The sequence below is a fragment of the Macaca fascicularis genome, chromosome 1, assembly GCF_037993035.2.
Source record: "Macaca fascicularis isolate 582-1 chromosome 1, T2T-MFA8v1.1".
NCBI lineage: Eukaryota > Metazoa > Chordata > Mammalia > Primates > Cercopithecidae > Macaca > Macaca fascicularis.
In genome coordinates this window covers 41506189-41532136 of record NC_088375.1, presented here as the reverse complement: position 1 = coordinate 41532136, position 25948 = coordinate 41506189, and the positions used below count along the sequence as shown (strand labels likewise).

Below are 25948 nucleotides of genomic sequence, written 5' to 3'. Positions count from 1 at the left end.
GGAGGCGTTCCTTGAGACTGGACACAGAGGTGGTGGGACTCGATAATATGACCTCTCTTGCAAATGAATTACAGTAGTTGCTTTCATTAGTGGAATTTTATTTTTAGGTGGAGCTCTTTATTTTCTACACAAATGAGTCTTCTTTGCTGGATGAAAACAAGAAGCATCTGAGACGGTAGTTCAGTGTTTGAAGTCTTGAATTGGAAAATTTACCTTTGCCAACTCACTAGTCATGGTGAGGATTGTCCAGGTGGTGACTAACTTTGTTGTTCATTCCATTGCCATTCCCTTGAGCCTCTGGGGAAAGTATTTTGTGGGTTCTCAGGCACCAAGATCAATAGATCAGTCGCTGTCCAGTGTTGCAATCCTGCTGCTCCACCAGTCGCAGACCTCTTCTATAGTGACAGAGGTCTAGACTTTCCGGGGTGTGACAGGGAAGCTGAGGACATTCCCTGAGTCTCAGTACAGATGGAAGTGATCAGAAGTACCATGTCCTGGCTGGGCGCGGCAGCTCATGCCTGTAATCCCAGCACTTTGGGAGGTTGAGGAGGTGGATCACCAGAGGTCAGGAGTTCGAGACCAGCCTGACCAACATGGTGAAACCCCGTCTCTACTAAAAACACAACATTAGCTGGGCATGGTGGCACATGCCTCTAATCCCAGCTACTTGGAAGGCTGAGGCAGGATTATCACTTGAATCCGGGAGGCGGAGGTTGCATTGAGCTGAGATTGTGCCACTGCACTCCAGCCTGGGCAAAAAGAGTGAAACTTCATCTCAAAAATAAAATAAAACAAGGGAGTACTGTGTCCTCAATTTCTGTGTCCCACCTGCTGAGAGATCCAGTCTGCATCTTTAATATGATTCCAGTGGCCCCATGCTTACCAATATGAATTTAGCCCTAACAACCTCAGTAGGACTTGTGGTCAAAATAAATGAGTCAGTTCTAATTATTTCTAGTTGGCGCTGAGTCTCAAGAGGCAAGACTTAGAAATGAAAACTAACTTCTGGAACAAGGAGAAATGTCAGTGTTTTTAGACATTGCCAGATAAATCTCAATATTTTTTTTCCCACAGCCAAGCATCCTGCAAGGATCCTTCCAAGCTGTCTCATCCTGCAGACATGTTGACTTCTTGGCCTGCTCTTTGTGCTCCCTTCCATGTAGTGGTGACAATGCACCTGTTGACCTGGGAGCATCATCAGTTAAGGGGATCCCTACACATGTTGTGATCACACCTCCAATACGTGTTTCCCTTAGTCCCAATTCGATTTTGAATTCAAGACTCATGGGCCTTTACTAACTTGCACAGCTGGAGAAGAGGAAGAAGGGGAAATAGGAACTAAAAGCAGAATCAGAGGGAAAGCAGACGGGCAGCACTAGGGTGAGAGGTGGCCAGTGTGGATGTGGCACCTGTTTCTACCAGCGCTCCCTTTTCAAGTATTAGCTCCAAAGAAAGCAAGCCAGGACTCATGGACAGAGAGGAAGCCAACTGTGAGCACTGAAGCTGTCTCAGGGCCACAGCTCCCCTAAAAGTGGAAGGGAGAGACCTTGGGGCTGGCCGGTACCAGGGCTCCTTAGAGGTAAAGGAAAGTTATTGTCCCAACATGACCTTCAAAGAAAATTAAAAACAGCTCAAGAGCTGAGCTCTCCTTGCTGTCTTTTTTGTTGTTGTTGTTTTTCTTTTGAGACAGTCTCGCTTTCTCACCTAGACTGGAGTGCAGTGGCATGATCTCAGCTCACTGCAATCTCTGCCTCCGGGGTTCAAGCAGTTTTCCTGCCTCAGCTTCCCAAGTAGCTGGGACTACAGGCACGCACCATCACGCCTGGCTAATTTTTGTATTTTTAGTAGAGACGGGGTTTCACCATGTTGGCTGGGCTGGCCTTGAACTCCTGACCTCAGATGATCCATCTCAGCCTCCCAAAGTGCTGGGATTACAGGCGTGAGCCACTGCACCCAGCCTCTCCTTGCTGTCTTATCTTGAGTCAGAGAGACCCAGGGAAGAGAGAGTGAGTGGAGGTGTTGATTTAGCTGTGAATCCACTCTAGTTGGAGAATGGAGGCAGACTGAGCTGTGTGAGCCTCCCGGAAACATGGTCACCCAGCCAGCCCATGTTTGTATTTTTCCAGTTTGATTACTGACTGTCAATTACTTGCAGATCACCTCTCCAGATGTCCAGCTGTCCTTGCACATCATTTGTTTTCTTCAAGTAATTCGTTAGTGATGTCTGCAATTTTTCCGGGTGCCTTTTCTGGTCTGATTGGGAGGAGGATGACAGATTCGAGGCAGTACTCATTTTCCACAGGAACCGCAAGGAGCCTTCAGACTGAGAGAGGGGCCACTGTGCCTCAGCTCCTCCTGAGGGGCCTCACACATTCTGGGTTCTCAGCTTCCTAGCTTCATGGAAAAATCCACCTCAGCCGCAGAGGTTTTTGTGTCTAGCTGCTTGTGGAGTGCTGCAGCAGGACAAGCACCGCGGTGTTGTTGCCTTGTGCTACAGGGCTCTGAAAATAGAACCGTTAGCACCAGCCTCGGGTTTCCTCCAGAGAGCTTGCATCTGAGCCTTTGGTATCTCTCTCTGTCCAACCTTCTGAATAGCCCAGGGCCTGTAATGCTTTCATTATTATGCATTCAAATGGAAACATACTTTTGTCAGAGCGATTACAAGGCAGCAGTTAGGAGTGTCTGCCTGGATTTCTTTGTTTTTGCCTTTTTTTGACAGTGGGGAGGAGGAGCAGGGAAACTCAGTCTTCAGTGGGGCTGCGAGGCTTCCTCGGTGGGCTGGTGTGGCCAGGGCCTCTTCCTCCTCTGGGAATGAGTGTAGGAGAGATTGGCCCTGCACTTCAAAGACCAGGATGGATGCACCTGTCTCCAACCACAACTGGAGGACATGTTCATTTCCTCAGAAGCCTGAGAACAAAGAGAATCTTAATTCAGGGAAGTAAGAGTACAGACAATTTTTTAACTCAGTAAAGAGAATATTTGAAATCTGTGCATCTGTTTTTAATTAGACATCTTTACCTCTGCATACTTCTAAGGCAGCTAATTTCTAAGGATGTTCATCAGGAGTGGATGCTTGGGCAGGTTTTGGAGTTGTTTAATCTGTACACCAGGAAAATGCATTTCGTACAATAAGACCAACTCTGTCAAAAGGATTAGGAAATGGGAATGCATTGATGTAGAGAAGGCAAAGAGAATTTAAGAAGTCCTGTGTAATGAAGAAACAACAACCAGGGAAAGAAGTAGATGATGTATAAATTACCTAGACTATTTCTTTAAGAGATGGGGTCTCGCTATGTTGCCCAGGCTGGAGTGCAGTGACTATTCACAGGCACAGTTGTACTCACTGCAGCCTGGAGCTCCTGGGCTCAAGTGATCCTCCTACCTCAGCCTCTCAGGTAGCTAGGACTAAGGGTGTGTGCTACTGCACCTGGCAAATTCTCCTACACCATTTATAAATAATTTAAGAATAATGTAGAATTCTCATAACTTTTGGCTAACACTGTGATGAGGAATTTTTGTTTCGTTTAGTTTTAACTTACTCCTCTTCATAATGTTTTGAGTGAAGAATAAGGTGCTTTATGGTAAATTCTGAGTTTCAGGAATTGCTCTCTGCATGCTTCCTGTTACAAGACCAGTGGTAGGATTCTCATTGTGCTCTTCATGGCCACCTGTTACCCTGGATGTTGGTAGCTTGTGACCATGAGTCAAAATGGACGTGACTTTTGCTGACTTTGCACTTTTTGGCACAATCACAAACTCGGTGGAGCCTGTGGCCTTCTTCCACGTTGCTTTCTGGGCCACTTTCCCACCTCTGTGAGTTGCTAAGGGCTCCTCCTACCCCATCTTGGTCCTAAGGTGCTCACCTCGCATCCCTCAAAACTGTCAGCTTCACACATCACCTCTCTCCCTCTCCAGGCCATGGAATGTCCAGGTGGACCTGTGGGTCTTTCTCCCTCCTAGACCTTGCCGTGAAGAGAGGAGCTGGTTCTCATCTAATTTCAAGAAGACACTTGAAAGTAGATCAAGTTGGCCATTGGTGTCATCTCTAGTTATTGGATAATGTTTTTAATTAGCCTAGTTTTAGTTTAAGTATCTATTTTACAAAATAATATTTTCAAATACTAGTTATGTACCTCTATGTCCCATTTTTCTATACCCTATGACTTAAGTTACATAGTTTTAAGTTACTTGGTATTTTACAGAAATGTATTCCCTATCTAAATAGAGTTCCACCGTGCATTGCTTAACAATGTATTTTTCTCTCTTGAACATTTCTGAACATTACCTCTCTTAAATGTTATTTTTTTAGGAGATAAAGAAATTTGAATATATTTAGAGGCAATTTAAAATCAAGTAAAAACTATAATGGTTCATTTTAATGAAAAGCACTGTTTTTTATGTGTATGCTTTATTTATCTATTATATTTATAGAGACAGAATCTCACTCTATCACCCAGGCTGGAGTGCAGTGGACCGAACTCGGCTCACTGCAACCTCCACCTCCCAGGTTCAAGTGATTCTCCTGCCTCAGCCTCCCGAGTAGCTGGGACTAATAGGCACGTGCCACCATACCCAGCTAATTTTTTGGTTTTCTTTAGTAGGGACGGGTTTCACCATGTAGATCAGGCTGGTCTCAAACTCCTGACCTCAAATGATCTGCCCACCTTGGCCTCCCAAAGTGCTGCAATTACGGGCATGAACCACTGCACTCGCCCTTTATTTATATTTTCTTTCAATTTATTTTAAATCGTCCTACAAATCGCAGTGGAAGTAATGATGCAATAAAAACTAAATTATTTCATGTGTACCTCTGATCATTTTTCAAACCCGTATTATATGTATATATATTTTTGGTGAAACTTTATTTATTTTTAAATTTCCAATTTCATTTTAGATACAGGGAGTATATGTGCATGTTTGTTACATGGGAATGTTACATAATACCCTTATCATACACTAAATTTCTATATATTCTGTTCTGTGCCGCTGGGCTCCCTGTGTCATTTATCCCTGTGTCATTACCACACAGTTTTAATTGTAGTGGCTTGTTTTTTTAGTATCTGCTTGAATTTTATTCTGTGTGGTTATTAAAAACCAGGAATAGGTGTGGAATTTTGTTAAAGACTTTTTACACATTTACAGAGATAATCATGATTTTTCTCCAGGTCCATTAACATAGTGAATTATGTCAATGAAATTCCTTCATATTAAACATTCTTAGACCATGCTATATTTTCTTAATAAGATGTTGGACTCTGTTTGTTAATACTTTATTTAAGATTTTTGCAGCATATGCATTAAAGGATATTGGCCTATAGTTTTTTGTGTGTGTGTAAATCTTCATAAGGTTTAGACATCAATATTATACTTGCAATATTAGAACAACTTAGAATTTTCATTTTTTTCCCTACACTCTGGATAACAAGCTGTAGAGCATTGGAAGTATCTATTGTAGGATTTGGTAGAATTCCCTTGTAAAAACACATGAGCCTAGTTGGGTTTTTTTCCTCCTTACTGTCTTCATGGAAGTTATTCATTTAAGCTTTATATCTCTTCAGGAGTTAATTTTGCTAACATGCATTTTTTTAGAAAATCTTCTATTATATTTAGTTTTCAAAGTTATTTATCATCAAGTTGTACGAAGTAGTTGATTACACATTTTTAAAATTTTTCTTTCAAATCAATCATATTGTTTCCCATCCTTACCATTTCTTACTGTTTTATATTTGTTTGTCTTAGGTAGATTAACTAGGGCTTGTCTTTTATTGATTTTTCTCAAAGAAGCAGCATTTTAGTTTGTTTCTACTCTTTTCCTGTTTTATATCTCACAACTTTCTACCCTTATGTTTATTAATTTCTTTATATATGTTTACTTTGTTGCTTTTCTCCTAGCTTTTTGAGTAGAAATTTAACGCATTTATTTTTATTTATTTAAGCATATAAAACTGAATTTTTCTCTAATTACTGCTTTAATTGTATCCCAAAATTCTGGTATGTAGTGTTTTCACTATTAATTTTTGGAAGTTCTGAAATTGTCTTGTATTTATTTTTTAAAAAAGGACTTTGTAAGAGAGTTTTTAGTGGATTTAGGGGGTTTTATTTTATTATCAACTTCTATGTATATGTCATTTAGATCAGAGAATGTTGTTTATATAATTTCAATTTTATGGAGGCTTTCTTTGGGATGTAATTGTTGGTCAGTACTAGTAGATGTTCCATGTGCACTTGAGAAGTCTCTATTAGTGCGTTGTATAGATCCTATATATACTTACTTTTTCCCCATTTGTACCATCTTTAACTGAAAGTGGTATGTTAATATCTCTTATTGTTATTTCTGTTTTTCTTTACAGTTTCTATACTTTCTACTATATTAGGGGTCAGCAAATTATAGCCTACAGACCAGCTGCCTGTTTTTATAAATAAAGTTTTGTTGGAACACAGCAATGCTCATTCATTTACATATTGTTTATGGCTGATGTATCACTACAATGGCAGAGTTAAGTAGTAGTTGCAGATAGTATATAGCCTGTAAACCTAAAATGTTTACCATCTATTTCTTGAAAGAAAGTTTGCCAACTCCTGTAATATATGAAAGTGCATAGAAATTCACACTTGGTATATTTTGATGTGAATGGCCTCCTTTAGTATTATAAAGTCTCTTTCTTTGTCATCTTAATGCTCTTTGTCCTGAATTCTACCTTGTTTGTTGTCAGGATTACAACTCCTGCTTTTTTCTCTTTTTCTGTTTTTCATTTCATTATCTCTTCATTTATAGGTGTTCTGAATAACTGTTTTACATGTGTTGGGTTTTGCTTTGCGATACAATTTGAAAATACTTTTTTAATAAATGAGTTAAGCCCCTTTACAAGCGGATTCATTTGTTAAACTTTCAAGGTAGAACAGGCACAAGTTTTGTATACATTATTTAAAGACTTTTGAAAATGCTCTATTTTGTAAATGTGATGATAAAGTTAATCCAAAATAGATAATTGAAGATACCTTAATTTTTGAGTTTTATATTAAGAATTATTATTGTAGCTTCACAATGATTAAAGCAGCACTGACTAGATATTTTGTTGTGGTCAGAAATTGACTTGAAATGAAGATAAAGCAGAATTATTGCTCAAATTGAGGGTCATTGTTAGTGAAGTTAAAAAGCAGAGTTTACATTCCGGGTAACTGAAAATTAAAACATATAGAAAAATTTCCAAGAAGATTCATTAATTGACTCTCAGTTAATTCATTTTATCCTTGGTGTTTTCATGTGTTTATTTATTAATGCAACTATTTACACGTTCTCCAATTGGTTGAGCCCTGTTTAAGCATCTAACGACACAAAGATGATTTTAAGCAGTGTCTCTCACTTTAGAAATTTATTGTCTAGTTTGGACTATGAGGGAATTATTTTCACATATACAATTTTTTTTTCCAGGAGTAGCCATTCTTCTTTCAGTTAGTTTGGTGTCTTTGGGATTTCCCTCTCTTTCTGTGGATGACATAGTTAAACTATATTGTGCTTTCTCTCATGCAGGGCAGCCACCGATCACAATGTGGATAATACAACAGAAATACTCAGGGAGTGGCTGAAAAATGTACAGAGACTCTATCACTATGTCGAGTGGAGGCCTATGGATGAACCGGAGTGAGTAGCAAGAGCAAAATTTGTAAACTCATTATTTACCCTTCCTCTTTAACTAGCTCTCTAGGGCTTCCAGGTTTGGAGGCACATGTGCTTTTCATTGTCTTTCATTTCTGCACCTATGTGAGTTCTGAATATCTGCGATTTCTCCCTTTTAGAGATCTTCACAGTACTCTCTTCCTGTTTACTCCCACAGCTGCCAGTCAAGTTCAGGTTTTCATTACTTCATAAATAAATTGACATGACAGTGTGTATTTTTAAATATTGATATTATTTATTCATATTTTAAACATAAACTTTTATATTTGAAGGATCATAGTGAAAATGTGTATACTTTCTACATATACCTTGCTTTTTTCAACTTATATCTTGGTAATCATTCTATAGCAATAGTTAAGAGGCTAATTTTCTTTTTTTCTTTTTTCTGCATAATCATTGTTGTGTGCATTTACCATAATTATTTAATCGATCTCCTACTGATGCTCATTTAGGTTATTTCCTATCTTAACCATAGAAATTCCTTCTTTCTTTCTTTTCCTTCTTTTCTCTTCTTTCCTTCCTTCCTTCCTTCTTTCTTCTTTCTTTCTTTCTTTCTTTCTTTCTTTCTTTCTTTCTTTCTTTCTTTCTCTCTCTCTCTCTCTCTCTCTCTCTCTCTCTCTCTCTCTCTTTCTTTCTTTCTTTCTTTCTTTCTTTCTTTCTCTCTGTCTCTCTTTCTTTATCTCTTGACAGGGTCTCACTCTATCACCCTAGCTGGAATGCAGTGGCATGATCGTAGCTCCACTGTAACCTCGTACTCCTGGGCTCAGGCAGTACTCCTCAGTCAGCCTCTTGGGTAGCTAGGACCACAACCATGCACCACTGTGCCTGGCTAATTTTGTTTTTATTTTTTGTAGAGACATGATCTCACTATGTTGTCCAGGCTGTTCTTGAACTCCTGGCCTCAAGCGATCCTCCCACCTTGGCCTTCCAAAGTGCTGGGATTATAGGTGTGAGCCATTGTGCTTGGTTACCATAGCAATTTCTTTTTCTTTTTCTTTCTTTTTTTTAGATGGAGTCTCGCTCTGTCACCCAGGATGGAGTGCAGAGTCGCGATCTTGGCTCATTGCAACCTCCGCCTCCTGGGTTCAAACGATTCTCCTGCCTCAGCCTCCTGAGTAGCTGGGACTACAGGTGTGCGCCACCACGCCTGGCTAATTTTTCATATTTTGAGTAGAGAGGGGTTTTCACCATGTTAGCCAGGATGGTGTCGATCTCCTGACCCCGTGATCTGCCTGCCTTGACCTCCCAAAGTGCTGGGATTACAGGCGTGAGCCACCGCACCTGGCCACCATAGCAATTTCTTAATTGCTTCTATCTCCAAGTCATCCTACGTACCATACAGTCAAATCAATCTACCTCAGATACAAATGAAATGGTTTCATTTCTTTACTAAAAATACTTTACTTACTCTTTAGGACCTGAACAAAGTTCAAACACCTAAGACTTATATTTTTAAAATCCATGAATTTAGCACCAAAAGAAAATGTGCTTTATCCAGAACGTTCCTTTTATTTCCAAACCCCACACTGTTGCTTGTGCAGGTCCTGGAAGACCCTTTCCTTCTTTATAACTAACTCTTACCTTAAATCACGCCTACTATAGAAACCAATTCTTAATCATTCAGTTATAAATATCTACCTTTGTCTCAAATTGTATTGCTTATATTCTATGTCATCCTTTTTGGCACAATGATATACGTAACTAACATCGTTAATTAACTATGCAATTAGTGTATTTTTTTTCTAAATAAATTGTAAGTTCTTTGGCAGGGGCTAGAATATATAAACACTTTATATTCCCCCTATCCCCTCAGAGCCATATTCTTGGCAGGCACTAAATTAATACTAAATTAATACTGGTTGGATGAACAAATAAGAACAAGAATAAATGTGTTTAAAACTTACTATTATAAATGTTCCCAAAGCTACTACAATTTTACCTTCACCAATTGTAGAAATAGAATGAAGGAGTTGCCTGAATTTCTTCCCCAGATAAATCATTTATTGAAAGTCGAAATTGTATTATAGTAATAGTAAATGCTATTCCAGAACAAGTTTCTGTTCTTCTAGTCTCTCCATATGTAAGAATTCTTATAAATATTTATATTATAAAATAAATATATACAATATAATATAATATATACCTATTTATTTCTCAAATTCAAGCAAAATTTAACAGTGAAGTCTGAACACCGTAAAAGATTGTAAACACTCGTTTAGAGTGCCTTATAATGGAGTTTGGCCTAATAAAAATGGCATAGAAATATTTTGTGTCCCTTCTTTGCATCTTGGTAATGTTCTCTGCAGCCAGGTTTTGACTAAATCTATTATATGCCAAGGTCAGTGTGAAAAAATATTAGAGCAGGCATTTTTGGGGGGGAATATATTTAGAAAAATGAGAATTCCATTGATTTTCATTGAAACAATAATTGGGGAAGACATTCCAGAGAATTCCTGTGCTGTATATAGTTTTATTAACCTTGTTTGTAGAGTTACAGTCTCATTGTTTTTGCAGTTTTTTGTTCACTAAAACAAATGTACTGCCAGTGCAGCTATGAGATCTTGAAGTGGTGGCCAGTTTTGGGTTACTGCAACAGTATCAATGTCCGTGCCAGTTGGGTGCCTTCAGAAGGGTTTTGGAGTGTGCTCCAACCCACTTGCCTGTGTGGCCATGGAGGAGGCTTGGCCTGGCTGTTTTGTGAATCTTGATAGAGATTCCATGACCTCACTTTATCTAAGACAGATCAATGTGTTAGACTGTGTGGAATCATTTGTGGAGACACCAACAAGTAAATTAAACCTTTGTTTTTCCTGGGAAACTCATGTTTTACACTGCATACTCTCTAAATTTATTTGATGTTGGGATGTATAAAAATTGTCTAGGAACATGAGCTTTTTGCTTGGATTCAAATCTTGATTGTGCCCCATTGTGTAACATTGGATGAATGACTTAACTGCTCTACCCCAATATCCTCACCTATGAAATGCGGAGAACAGTAGTACTCACCTCAAAGGGCTCTCATGAGAACCCATTGAAATATTTCATGTAAAGATTGTTGTTTACAGTGAGCAGTGAGTTACTTGATTCTCATTGCTCCAGTTTCCTCATCTGTAATATAGAGATGATTGTAATAATAGTATCTACTTCCTGTGGTTGATAGAAGATTGAATGAATACATATAAACATTTAGGACAGAGCCTGGTACATGTAGGTACTCAATAATGATGAGCTATCATTATTATTTTAGGTCTTACCCTGATGAAATTGGACCAAAGCACTGGCCAAGCTCCCGGTTTGCCCATGTGATGAAACTACGACAGGCAGCCCTTCGAACTGCGAGGGAAAAATGGTCAGACTACATTCTGGTAAAAACAGATGTTTGATTTCTTGACAGCTGTCATCTTGAATGTATCCAAATCAGTCATCCAAAAACTAGAACCATGGAAGCAATCAAAACAACCTTTGGCTTAGGCAGTGCCTCCCCGACTTTTTAAGAAAGGAACAAGGAAATTTTTGGTAGTTTAATATTGGGCTACCTGGACTTCATCTTCAGGCCCACATGCATTTTCGAGGGTAGGCGAAGAAGCGCCTGAATTTTTTGGTCTCTGTCATGCAACAGGCATAAGAACTCTGCATATTTCTAGTTCATGGGAAATGCTGTAGGTAAAACAATGTAAGTTGTTCTTATAACTTTTTGGAAGAATTTGGGGATATGAAAAGTAATTATCTAAAAAAATAATTGAGCCGAACAGCTCTGAATCGGTTCCCTTTTGCTCCTGAATGATCTGGGGAGTAGCATCTGTTACTTGGCTTCCTGGTTGCTCCCAGTGATGCTCTCTTTGAGAACTTATGTCCATCCCCAGTCCCTCCACCACAGTGAAAATCTGCCCAATAATGTGTCATGCACACTTGTGACACAAATCCTTTCATGGAAGTTTTCAAATTGTACTGACAATATTTAACATTGTGTAGCTGTTTAAATGCCATTGAAGTGTACAAATGCTAAATCACAAAATTTTGGGTAAACAGATGGACTATCATAAAAATGAAGACTTCTGATTTTTTAATTGTGATAAAACCTACAAAATGTAAAATCTGTCAGTTTATCCCTTTTTCAGTGTACAGTTCAGTATGATTATTTCTTTTATATGTTAAAATCTGTTGTTATACTGTCTCTGTAAATAAATCACCGTTAACATGGAATTCTAAGAATAGGAAATAGTTTCACTGGTTAGCATGAGTTGATATAATGTACTTAAACAAAAATTCTACTTACAACATTAAAATACATTGATAGATCTGTTTTGAGCTACTCTGGCATTACTATAGAAAAGCTAAGTAGGTATGCCCATCTATACCTAGACTGGGCAGTCAATAAGTGTTTTTGAATGAACCTTTAATGGCTTGGGAACCATTAATATCTTGTGCCTAAAACACTAGCCAAAGTGTAGGATGGGTCCTGGTTGAGGCTGTGCCCAGTGTAGCAGCACCGATTTATTGCTTAGTGCCTTATGCAGAGCCTAACGTAGGAAAGTTAGACTAAATGTATTTTGACTGAATGAAAGTCACCTAGCTGCAATGGGTTTCAATAAGGAGGACATAGATAACTAGTTCCATATGTCATGAGCAAGTTTCTGGGATCCTTCAGAAGGGTTGGGTTATTCTCAAACTCATTACTGAAAAGTACCTTTTCACCTAACATTATCCTTTTCTTTTCCTAGTTCATAGATGTTGACAATTTCCTGACTAATCCACAGACCCTCAATCTACTGATTGCAGAAAACAAAACTATTGTGGCCCCCATGCTGGAGTCTCGGGGCCTGTATTCTAATTTCTGGTGCGGAATCACCCCTAAGGCAAGTCTTTTGCTTAAATGAATTAAGGCTACTAGTTTTAACAAGGCAATACCGGGTCAATGTAGTCCCATTCACCTTTCTCCTGTTTACTCCCTTGAAACATGCATGTCATTGTGTTCCCAGAGCAAGCATGTTTCAGGAAGGGCAGTAAATCTAGGTCCAATGCTACCACCCAGTTGAGCCCTTCTGTATTAATTAATTATTGAAGAAAATAGTCTAAAGAGCTTAGCCTTAGAAACTTCAAATTAGCCAATAAAGCATGCTGGAATTTGTACTTTCCCCCCACCCAATTCAGGAATTACTATTTTTAATTAATTCTTTTTGTCATTACAAAACTAACATAAGAACACTATAGAAAAACTTAGAAATTAAAAAAAGTTTAAAAGAAAACCAACAAAACATGTTAAATCCCCATCACTGTGACAACATCATAGATAGAAACTTGCACGTTTTTAATAACTGTATTATCATCAAGTGGCTATATTCCAATTTACTTAACCTTTATCTTGGTTTGAAAAACATTTAACTTATTCACAACTTTTAACTATCATGACCATCATGATTAATATAATTTTTCAGCATTTAAGATTATATCCTTAGGATAGCTTTTCAGAAGTGGAATTACCGAGACAAAGACTATAAATATTTCAATGACCTTTGATGTATGTTGCCAAATTTATTTCCAAAGAGTTCTAATAATGAAAACTACCATATTAGGTTATTTTTATGAAATTCAAGTTAAAAAAGGTTTGAATTTTTATTATTTCTTTTCTTCATAGTAAAATCTTCAAGGTCTAGAGGTCTGTTTTAGTGAATGCTCATGGCTGGTTGTATTTTTTATTCTTTAATTAAAGAATTAGAGAGATAAATTCAACTGATTAATATAATATATATCAATGTAGGATAAAAATGTGCTAAACAAAATAAAGTATATTGGCCAGGAGCGGTGGCTCACGCCTGTAATCTCAACACTTTGGGAAGCTGAGGAGGCACAATTACTTGAGCCCAGGAATTCGAGACCAACATGGGCAACATGGCGAAACCTCATCTCTACAATAAATGAAAAAATTAACCAGGTGTGGTGTTGTGCACACCTATAGTTCTAGCTATTCGGGAGGCTGAGCAGGGAGGATTGCTTGAGCCCAAGAAGTTGAGGTTGCAGTGAGCTATGATCACACCACTGCATTCCAGCCTAAGCGACTGAGAAACCCTGTCTCAAAAAAACGGAGAGTATGTTCGATGTATTCTCATGGCCAAAGGGCTAAAGTTTGAGTCTCCCCTTTATATTTGGTTTTGTTTTGGATGAGAAATAAGGCCAGTAGTGTGCTGATAAATGTTTAATAACTGGCTTTTTGTGGGAAAAACCCTAGTTGATAGCATTTGCCAATTTTTATGGTTTAAATGCTCCCACCATGCAAACAACTTAAATGTTGTTAAGCTAAGGGAAAGGTTAAGTAAACTGCAGTATCGCCACTTGATGATATAGCTATTAAAAATATGCAAAACTGCCACCTGAGGTGTCATTAGAGTGTTGGGGATTAACACGATTTTTGTTTTTATGGATTCCAAGCTATCAACATGTCAACTGGCTTGCAAAATTTCTGAAAATTTAACAATATGTGGTCTGGTATACCACTGGATGAAACATTCCTCTTTTGTTGTAATTATTTCTTCTAGTTGTAAGAGATTTTGAATGTGTGCTATTTTCTATGTCTCTTTTGGGAAGGTAATATGTTCATATTTCTAAAGGCCATTCACTTTCTCACTTCCTTGGGAGAAAACATTATATTGGTTTAAATTCATACACTTTCAGTGTTTCACATGGCAGAGTCACTTGAGGGTTGCTTTTAATGAGTTGTGCTTTGACACCAGCAACAAGGGTGGGTTATCCTAGTGGCCACAGCCTACAAATTTGTATTATCTCATTATTTGCTTTCAGACTTAAAAGCAAATAGGAGAAATGTGCTCACTTATTTTGTACAGTAAAATTAAATTCTGAGCAACTTAGGGACAATTATTATTTTCCTCCATTTATTTTTGGCTTTCTACCATCCCAGTTAGTCTCTACTAGAGCAGGATTAGAAAAGGCCAGTGACTTCATAACCTCAAGTAAGGGCCTGGTTCCCAGAGTCTTTAAACGCATTCAAAATAAAATGACCTTGATGTTGTCTGGCCAGTGAACAGGAATTATTACCAACAAGATTCAATTTATATGGAAAAAGAAACACATTCATCATCTCTGCCTCTTTGCAGGAGGCATATTTATTCTCTCTCACTTTCCCTGCTTCCTTCCTTCTCACCCCCACCCCAAGGATATTCTGTGATTCATTATCATCATGGATTTTCCAAGCTTCTCATTCTGGGAATATTGTTCCTAAGTAATCTAGAACTTTATATTTGACACAAGTACTTAGACAGCCTTTTTAAAAACCCAAGTTCCCTTTATCCCTTGGAAGACTGCTCATAAACTGAAGTATTAGGAGAAACCATAGAGGATGTTAAATGATCCTTAAGTTAAAGGCTAATAAAAAATTATAGTAATAATAATACTTCATATAATGAATTGCAGTTTCCAAAATAGGTTCATAGACCTTATCACATGTGATTCATTCTGCAGCTCTTTGAGATTGACAGAGCAGCTATTATCCCGTTTTTCAGGATAAAAAGCTCAGGCTCAAAGAGGGTAGCCATGGGCTAAGATCAAACAGCTAGAAGGTGATTAAGATGACTCTGAGACTCACATCTTCTAAGTCCTCATTTGTGATCCTCTTCCCTTATCATGGGGTCAGCATTAGGGTTAGCTAAGCTAGGACACTCTTCTAGAACTTGAAGGGAATGTCAGAGAAGTAGATGAGGCTGTAGCGCCTTATGTGTGGATGCTGAATGACAACAGGAAATGTGACCATAAAGTGATGCAACTGATTAATGACCACATAAGAACTTCTGCATCCAGAGTGCCGTGCCCTTCAGAGTGCTGGCCTTGCAAAACTTCACACTCATCCCAGTGAGCTGCCATCACCTAGAACGTTTTCCAAAATGCCTGGCAAAGCTTCCACAAGTATGTTTCGTAAGCATGTTTTGTTGAGATATATCTTCATCTTTTCTGGAAATGACTTGAGCTTTGGAATAAGGAAACTGGTTGTCCCGTGTGCTTGTGCAGAAGGAAGTTTCAGAAGTTGAATCCCCAAAAACTGTGGAGCAGCTGCAGCTTCACCAGTATATTGACTAAGTAACTGCATTGAAAGAAGACCCTCATTTGTATATCTTAGTAATGCATGTTTAATTACAAATATTAACCATAGTGTAATGTCATTTTAATAGGAGCCAATATTTGTTGATACATTCTTGGTGCTGGGCAGTACACTCAACACTATTCAGGTTCTACCTTACTTAAATTTTACAGCTAACCCCGTGGAGTAGATAGTGCCATCATCCCTGTTTTGGAGATGAGGAAATAAGTGCAGCAAGGTTGAGTCACTTGCCCCATACCCACAGACAATAAGTAGCTGAGGTGGGATTTGAACTCAGGGAGTCTGACACTGGAACCTGTGCTCTTAACTGCTCTGTCACTTCTTAATACTCATGCTTCATATTTCATCATAAGTCAACATAAAATACACTTTTATGAAATTATTAAATCAAGAGATATGTTGAAATCAAAGTGATTTCTTATATCAAGACCCTTTTAGTATTATTTTATATGTAGATAGCATTTCCTGTGCTCACCTGGAAATTCATAGGCCATGATAAGAGGAATGAAGGTGGCTTTGTTTGGGAGCTTGTATTTAGCTGGTGACGACTTGAAAGGAATCAGTCTAGCAAATGACTGAGAAGGATGAAGACTTCAGGTCAGAAAACACAACCCACCTATTTGCTCTTTTACAGGGCTTCTATAAGAGGACCCCAGACTACGTTCAGATTAGAGAATGGAAGAGGTCAGGCTGCTTCCCCGTCCCCATGGTCCACTCCACCTTCCTAATTGACCTCAGGAAGGAGGCCTCGGACAAGCTGACTTTCTACCCCCCACACCAGGACTACACCTGGACCTTTGATGACATCATTGTCTTTGCCTTCTCCAGCAGGCAAGCAGGTACTGTTTGTCTTTGGTTGTAGTACCACCATGGAGACACAGCAAAATGACCAGCTCCTTTGTTTTGTGCATCTTATTTTTAAAAATACCCTCATATTTCGGGTAGTGAGAGGCAATAAATTGTCTGCAGTAACCTTACCAGCACCCTCTATGTTGCTGTCCCTGGGAGCACCAATTACCAAGAGCCAGGGCTGGCCTCTATCCAGGAACCCACTCTGTTTTGGGTTGGAGGGACTGGTGGTGATGTTGGGAGTTATGGGAAGGTGATTGGTTCTCTATGGTGCTACTGCATTGCAATTGTTTATCACAGAAGTCCATTTATTAATTAGGAAACTGTCACAGAGGCCTAAAACAACACTGGCAAAGATCCCAGACTTTAAAAATGGAAGTTTATTTCTTCTTGAAGAAGTCTGAGTTGCTATAGTGGCTTTGTTCCACAAAGTGTTCAGAGTCCCAGGCTTCTCACTCTCCACGAGGTACTGCCCTTAATTGTGGAGTCCCAGGTGTCTCACCACCACGGATGCGTTTCAGCCAGCAAGGCAGAAACAGCAGGGAGAACTCTCCCTGTCCCTTGAAGGGTGCAATCCAGAAGTTGAATGCAGCACTTCCATGCAAATCCCGTTAGCCAGAGCTTAGTCACAGGACAATACCTCACTGTAAGGGAGGCTCAGAATGTCATCTTTATTCTCTGCATGCATGCACTGCAATTTTCACACTCCAGAAGAAGGAAAGAACAGATAAAGAGGCACCAAACAGTCTCGGCCTCAGTCCCTGTGGAAGGAGAGGCAAAGCGAGACTGAAGTCTTTTATGAACCACTGGGAAAGCATTTCTAGTGAGGCCTGTAGATTTTTGAGAAAGACAAGTCAACAGGAAGGAAAGTTATTTTTCTCATTTCACCCTGCACTTGCTTCAGGAGGACACAATTCACAAGAGCAGTTCAACAGCAGGACACATGGCATCTAACAGAGCAAAGCTTTATTAGGATAATTCAGACTTTCCTGACAGAAGTTGGGTCCCATTATTAATGTGCCAGAAATGTGTCACTTAACTACTAGCACAAATAGGTTATAAACCAAGAAGATGGTGAATAAACTCAGTGTGGCCATATAACTGAGGGTGGAAAACATGGTGCAAAGATCTTCAGGCAGCTGAGAAAGTGGCTGGCAGATGAGAATGTTAATACAAATTCAAGCTACAGTTCACACATCAGATTCTCCTTAAAGCCATAGGTGTCCCATTCATCAGTTGTAGATTTGCTGAGAATGAGAATATTTGGTAGTAATGGATCAGGCTGATTTCCCCCTTGGCTGCTAGAGCAATTTAGACCCTTTGGCCAGGTGCAGGCATTTTGTAGCCCTTGTGTTTAGGCAAAAGCAATCTTCATATGATTGGAAGTTTTTTGCAAAGATTCCTATGTCAATGTTAATGGAACCTGCTTTTTTCATCTGGTCTGTGATTTGCTCTGACTTCCCCAGGATAGGAAACAAAGACAGAGCCATCTGAGTCCTTGAGTGCCAATCTCTTTCCTTCAGAGGCTGAAGCTAAGATGTTCCAAGAAAGTGAGATATTAACAATTACACGAATGGCACTGCCTAACAGAGTCCTCCTTTATAGTCACTGAACAAAGCATTATTATGACCCCATGCACTAAATTATGATGATACATTGTATGAAACCAATACCTAGATACTGGGGTGGGAAAAAGTGATTCAGGTTAAGCAGGAATTTTTCAGCTCTGCCTGTGCTTCGCCTGTTCACCAGGACTTTGTGTGCTGTTGGTCAGATTTTGCAAAGGCTTTTTTAGAACACTGAAAGCAGGTAGACACCCACAGTTGTTTGGTGACTCATTTGGGAAGAGGAGAAATAGAAAAGGAAAGAGAGAGATGAACTCCCAAGTGTTTCCTTCTGTTCCTGGCACTGTGTTAGTTGGGAGTTAAGATTTTTATGTGTGAAAACACAACTAATAGTCATGAAGCAGTGAAAGCTACGGGCCAGATTGGCAGTTCAGACCATGAACAGGGCAGGAGTCAAGGCAGGAAAGATTCAGTCATTTTGGGGAAATGAAAGGTATTTCTTGACAACTGTGGATTTTAAGGTAATATTGTACTTATCTCTAAGTATTTTCCAGAGAAACGTGAATGAGCCTGGGAGTCATGTGCAGCCCGGAGCATGTCTCTAGGCTCTTCTTCCTTAGTTTTAAAGCAAAGCACCTTCCCTCTTTCTTCATGAAATATAATTGGTATTCTTTTGTTCTCACTCTTCTGAAGCTCCCTAGCTGTGTATCATCTATGTCCCAGGCAGGACCATCCAACCACAAACCTCAGTCCTAAATCTTTCACCCCAGACTCTAGCCATTGCGCCGTGTGGGTGATGAGTGAGGGGCAATCCAAGTGTGCTGGTGAGCGGGGCTTGGCCACCCAGCTAGCCCAAGAAGAGAGCACATATGGTCACAGGTGAGTCTCTGTGACTGTAATGAGTCCAGGGTCAAGAGTTCACTTCCCATTGTGGCCCATGATCTGGTTTCTGTATTATGGCCACAGGAAACATCCCGGCGCCAGTCAGTCATCTTCCAAATGTCTGATGTGAGTCAAAAGAGGCAAGTGATATGGGCAATAGGCAGACAGATCCTGGACACCACTGGTAGTGGTCACATTTGTCCCCATGTGGAGGGATGGCAATCCCCTAGTGACTAATGGTCTTGGAACTGAGTTTCCAATTACCCGGTGGGTAGAAAGCACTTGGCATTGGCTCTTTAGGGACAAAGATTTGGCACTAATGACCTACTATGTGACCTTGGACAAGTGACAGCCTGAGTCTGATTTTTCATCACCAAAGATAGGGATAATTTTATCAATCTGCAATGTTAAGTTACTATGTGTGTACAAGAAAATGTTTTATATGTTTAAAAGAAAAACAAAGTCCTTCAAAATGTAGTGTAATTCACTTTTCTTTTTCAAAAGAAAAATTGTCTTCCCCAGAAGCAGCTTTCACTGGGAGTGCAGACTCTTTCATAGACTTTATCTAATTATTAATACATTTTCTTTTATCAAACTGCCCGTGCACATGGTTGAAAGTATTCTTATAGTTCCCCATGGTTTATTAAGAAAAGAACAGTCCCTTGCACATCACCCTGCATCATTTCTGTCCTCCAGAAGGCAACCACTGTTATCTCTTTTAAGTGATCATTTTAGTATAATATTTACATCCATGTTAAATAATATGCATACATTGCTACTTCTTGATTTTCTGGCTTCACCATAGGCATTATATATTGACTCTCCACTGTGGACAGTGAGGAGTTAGCTCTCTTTCTGCCTTTTGCCCTCTGCATGCAAACACATTCTTCTCAACACCCTGTTCTCCCAATGTCATTTCAAACAGATTGATGGTCAGTGTTCTTGTTGTAATCATGCAAGCTTAACTCCGAGCTTGGTCATTTATAGGCTATGATTAGTTTTCCTTTGCCATTAATTTTCTTTGGAGGCAATTCCTTTAATAATTACCATTTTTTTGCTTAGTTTTATTATTACTAGTATGATCCAAAACTAATCACTAATCACCTCAAACTCCTCTCAGAATGTTCAGATTTGTCAGATGTCCTTTTTTGCATGTTTGTGAAGATGTCTGTCCTGGAGCCTTCTAATATATTCTAATCCGAGTGGTGCTGCAGCTATCGACCTAAGACTTATTTCTCTTCTCTTATACACTGACTCTTCTGTTCGTGTTGTTTATAATCTTTCTTGCTGGTTTTAATCGTCCTCCTCTTCTTCCTCTTCCTCCTCTTCCTTCCTTTCCTCCTCATCCTTCTCCCACATCATCCAGTAACTTTCTGAAAAAGTATGATGGCAAGTAAATATATTATGGTCTTGCATGTCTAAAAATGCCTTCCTTGTACCCTCACACTTGATGGATAGTTTGGATATGTATCATATCATTTTTTTATGGAAGCCTCAGAAAGTTAATTGGTAAAATGGTTTGCCTAATTAGGGTGGAGATGCAACTTTAATATCTTTTTCCTTCCACTTCCTGAATTCATCATGACTTTACAAGAAGGTGTACTTTGAAGCTCCCCAGAAGCATTCATGTGGGCAAATAGCAGAGCTAATGAGTTTGCTCGGTGAAGGCAAGAGAAGGGACAGTGCTTGGTAGACCAACCTTGATTCAAGCCAGATTCCATAAAAGCAGGGAATAAAAGTTATTTGATTTTCTCCTTCCTCTCTGTTAATTCCATGAGACAACTTCACCTGATTTGACAGATGATGTAGCCGACCGGAGGAAATTTCATCTGCACAAAATAGAGGAGTCCCTATGCAGAAAATTCTCTCTCCAGAAGACAGTGATGATTATCACAATTAACAAATCAGAGGCTTGGATACATGGACCAGAGGCTTGGATACATGGCGGACTCATCCTTTTCACTAAGCAGTCTTTTCATTGATGAGGAGTGTCAATTGCTGACCAATGATCTGTATAAGACCATCCTGATTCCTATATTTCTAGCTGTCTGGTTAAACACAGATGCCTTATAACTGTGCAAGTTATCAGGTGGGGCTATGAAGACTAATTTGAATATGAGAAGGGTATTGCATGTTTCTGGTATTGTCACACTACAGGTTCTTAAAAGGACATTCTGAAATGCAGACTCTTTTGTCTCTATATGAACTGATTTTGGAAGTTTCATATCTGTTGGTTGGCTCCAAATCCATGCCTGCTAAGGGAAGCAATAAAACCAAGGAAAATCTTGGAGAATTTTAAATTTCCTTTGCTTTTTTCGTTTTTTGTTCTATGTATGCCTAGATTTAGCTTTAATAATCTGTCAGCGTTACAGAATTTTCCTGTTTGCTTTCATATCAGATGTGGATTTCATTCCTCATTTTCTCGTTATTTCCTGTAGGTGGATTACAGTGTTCCATTCTGCTCTCCGGAATGGGAATTCCTTGCCTCCCTTTTGATCCTTTCATGCCTTTTGTGTTCATTCCAGGCCACGAGTTTGGGTTTTTCTTCAGAGAGAAAAAATCAATTTCCTCTGGGTTGAAGAATAGCCCAGTGTTTTTATTAGTCCCCAATGCTGTGTTTTACTTTTTGAATAAAGGAGCATTTTTAAGGTCTATAGACATACCTGAAACAACCACTTATGTAATTGCAATGTCAAACTCAGCATCAGACACAGTTCAGGTTCCTTCTCCTCACTTGTCACTCAGCAGTGTATTTTCTGATTGTTGGCTTTGTCCCTCTCTCGGATCCTCAGGCATCCAGATGTACCTCTGCAACAGAGAGCACTATGGTTACCTGCCCATCCCCCTGAAGTCCCATCAGACACTGCAGGAAGACATCGAGAACCTGATCCATGTGCAGATTGAAGCAATGAGTGAGTGACCCAGGAGCGGGGGGGATGGCTGTCGTTCCATTGCCACAGTGACCGTACCAGCCACTTCCCTTCTCTTCCAGGATTGGAATCTCACAGCCGTCAGTCTCCTCTGGCTGAATACATAGTTATTCATTTGTTCATTGTTTCCTAAACTTTTCCTATGGGAAATATGAATATGACAAGGTCTTTGCCTTCTGGGAGCTTCCCATCCTGGAAGAGAGCTGGGTACACAAGTCAATACTTTCCAAAGGATCTGATAAGTGCTATAACAGTGTTTTGTGGTGTGGACTTAAACCCTAACTTGGCTGCTTTCTAATTATATAACTTTGAGTAAATAATATCCTTAGTTGTAAAATGGAAATAATGAAAACTTTCAGGGTTTTTGGGCAGATTCATCATGATATATGTAAAATGTCTAATACAGCCACAGTAATTATGATTTCAACTTAACAATAGCTCGTGATGTAACAGATACCACTGTTACATCATAAAGTGCTAAGCACTTTTTGTACATTGTTTCATTAATCCTTGCAACAACTCAATGAAGGGGTTTTATTATGCCCATATTAAAGATTAAAAATAATGAGATGTTGCCTTAAGTAACTTGCCCTAGAGCATTCTGCTAAACAAATGACAGATTGGGATTTGGACCCATCTTGCTATCTCCAAAGTTCATGTCCTTAAACACTATTGTTATTGCCTCTGGGTCTGGCATGATGCATGAATTGCTGTGCTCAGTCATCAGTAGCTATGCTTTTTATTATATGTGATGTACAATGGTAGCTAAAAGAGAAAGTAACCAATCCACCTAACCTAGGGGAAGATGTTGAAATGGCTTCCCAAAGTGGGGACTATTTTCTATTATTCATCAGTAGAGCATAGGAGGTATATACGTGGGCAGTGGAGGTCGTTAGGGAGGAACAGCAGGAACTGAGGCTAGAAAGTGGGCAGGAGCCCCGCCAAGAAGCTCTGATGTATAAGAAGGTATTTGGGCTTTAGCTGAAAGGATGGGCACTCTCAAAAAGATTTTAGCACAGAAATGTCAGGTTGAATTTGGATTTAGAAAGGTCACTCTAGTGGTTAGAAAAGTGTAGGTGGAGCATGCATGGGATGCATGGGCAGTGGCTGCTGGTCTCAGACCAGAGGTGAAGAGACCACTTTGGACATTTTACGGCTACTGGGCAAAAGGTGGTGAAGACCTGACCTAGAGCAGTAGCAGTGGGAATGGAGAGGAAGGAACAGAAGCTTAGGACATAGTCTTGAAAGGACACAGCCAAGAGTTAATTGTAGTTGGATGAGCAAAAGGGAGGCATAGAGAAAACTCCTAAGTTCTGTCTTCAGTGTCTGGGGATGATTTTAGGAACTTTAAATGGAATAGGGCATGTAGAATAAAGGAGAGGTTTGAAAAGAGACCATGGCCGGCGTGGTGGCTCATGCCTGTAATCCCAGCACTTTGGGAGGCCGAGGCAGGTGGATCACCTGAGGTCAGGAGTTCGAAATCAGCCTGGCCAACATGGTGAAACCTGTCTCTACTAAAAATACAAAAATAAGCCGGGCATGGTGGTGCATGTCTGTAGTTCCAGTTACTCAGGAGGTTGAGGCAGGAGAATTGCTTGAACCCAGGAGGCGGAGGTTGCAGTGAGCCAAGATTGCACCATTGCACTCCAGCCTGAGTGACAGAGTGAGACTCCATCTCAAAAAAAAAAAAAAGAAAGAAAAGAAAAGAGAAACCATGAGTTTATTTTTAGATTCATTGAGTTATCTATGAGTATCTGTTTCCCACTCCCTTGCTACTACACTATAAATTCCTTTTTCATCATGTTAGTCTCAGGACCTAGCACATTGTCTGTCACCTGGTAGATGCCTAGTAAATATTTGTTATATGACTGAATGACTGATGATAAAATGATGGAATAAGAAGCTGGTTCACTGTGACAGTATTTCTTGAACCAGCCCTCAGTAATCTCCTTTGTGAATTTCTTTAATACATACTTTTTCTGCCACTTTCCCTATGTTCTAGGCCCTAAAGGATATGGATGGCATCTTATTGCTTTGAATCCCAAGCACTTAGCACAGTGCATGGCATGTAGTTGTTACGAAAAAATATCTGCTGAATGCATGAACAAATAAACAAATGAATGAATGAAAACTGTATTGACAAGAGCACTGAAACCAAAGCCAGAATAATGGGCTTGAACTTAGACACTGTCACGTATGAAGAGAGAATCAGATTTCAGGACTTTCGTTTCTTCATCTATAGAGTGATTTTGCAATGTTGAGAGGAGCAAACAAAAGAATATATCAACTCTATAAAATCATGAGGTGCTGCTATTATTATGACTCCTTTTAGCTCTCGATAAAGTGCTGTCCCTTATTATCCCTGTTTCATGGCTCTTGGTCTTGACTCCCAAGTAGGGAGAGTCTCTCTGAGCTCAGAGAGCGGCCAGCCAGACCTTATGTTCTCTTGTTTTCTTCCACAGGGCTGAGAGTGTAAGTTCTCAGTACATAGAAATACACATGTCATCAATAAAGATTTTAATGATTGCAAATTACAAATATGCACACTACCATGCTAGCCAGGTAGAGTTCATTTGAGAAGAACCTGTAAATTATAACTTTCATCATTGATCTTCCAACGCATGCCACCTCTAGTGCTAAGCACTTTACATATCACATTTTATTTTATTCTTATACTTACCTCCTTTTCTGAACTTTAAAAATATAGAGCATAATCGGAATAAGAAAATGTTGGAAAAATCAAATTTTGAAGGGTATAATGCAGAAATATGGCCTAGAGGTCCATGTAAGATTAATAAAAAGTCGGCAATGACAAAATCCTGTCAGTCAAGTATCCTTCTCTAGTAAAAGATTAACTAGTTGTTAAAACTACTTTGCATAGTGCCTGGAACCCAATGAGCAGCAAATAAATAGCTGCTAATAGTGTTGTTAGACTGCACTGATTGAAGAATAGGAATGGGGTGTCCAATATTTTGACTTCCCTGAACCACATTGGAAGAAGAAAGATTGTCTTGGGCCACACATAAAATATACTAACACAACAATAGCTGATGAGCTAAAAAAAAAAAAAAAAAAAAAAAAATCACAAAAAGAATCACAGAGTGTTTTAAGAAAGTTTGCAAATTTGTATTGGGTCACATTCAGAGCAATCCTGGGCCACATGTGGCCGGCAGGCCACGGTTAAACAAGCTTGCATTAATACATGCATTTTATTCATGAGCAAACATAGAATGCCTGTAATGTATGTGTCTTCTATGAAGGTACTGGGGATTCAAAACATTTTATGATCAATTCTCTGTTTTCAGGTACTTATGATTTAATAGGAGAAACAGACAGACGTTTAAAAAAAAAAACACTCACAATGCAGTGTAGCATTTTGAGAAAGGAGAAAATATCAAAGAAATGAGAATTTGGGATAGAGAGAGATTGCTATGGCCTGTGTGATCCAGGAGTGCCTCAAGTCCTAATGGTTCTTAAGCTAAGCTTGGGTAGAAGTGTAAAATTTAAACAAAAGGAGTGGTATGGTAAGGACTCTACAGGCAGAGGAAACAGACCAAGAAACGACAAAGTATTCTCACTCTGAAGGAGAGCTGACTTAAAACAGTAGGCAGAAATAAAGTTTGAGAGGGTGGGGTGGCTTCATTGTTGTGGTCCTTGAATGCTCAGATCAAGAAGAATGGCCATCTTAAGGAACCAGTGAAGGTGTTAGAAGAGATAATCAGGCTGTAAGGATTTATTCAACACATACTGTACCCTGCAGATTGTTCAAGATGCTGGCATATAGCAGTGAACAAAACAGGCAGAAACCCTGCCATCAGGGAGCTTATATTCTAACACAGAGAGTTAGACAACAGACAAAATATCCGGGAAGCAGCCACATGAATATTTGGGTGAAGAATGTCCCAAGTACAAAGAATAGCACATGTGAAGACTGTTA

General features: G+C 39.3%; 1 protein-coding gene across 4 annotated transcripts in view; it reads left to right on the top strand.

Annotated features, from left to right (window-relative positions):
- The window catches only part of COLGALT2 (collagen beta(1-O)galactosyltransferase 2), a 117033-nt gene that overhangs the window by 66056 nt on the left and 25029 nt on the right, over window positions 1–25948 (top strand). For all 4 annotated transcript variants that reach the window (XM_065537048.1, XM_045393756.2, XM_065537018.1 and 1 more), the window contains 5 exons: window positions 7532–7642; window positions 10926–11043; window positions 12400–12534; window positions 16420–16624; window positions 21874–21993. In XM_065537048.1, the coding sequence (XP_065393120.1) occupies window positions 7629–7642; window positions 10926–11043; window positions 12400–12534; window positions 16420–16624; window positions 21874–21993 (592 nt within the window). In that variant the 5' untranslated portion in view covers window positions 7532–7628. The remainder of the gene's footprint in view (window positions 1–7531; window positions 7643–10925; window positions 11044–12399; window positions 12535–16419; window positions 16625–21873; window positions 21994–25948) is intronic.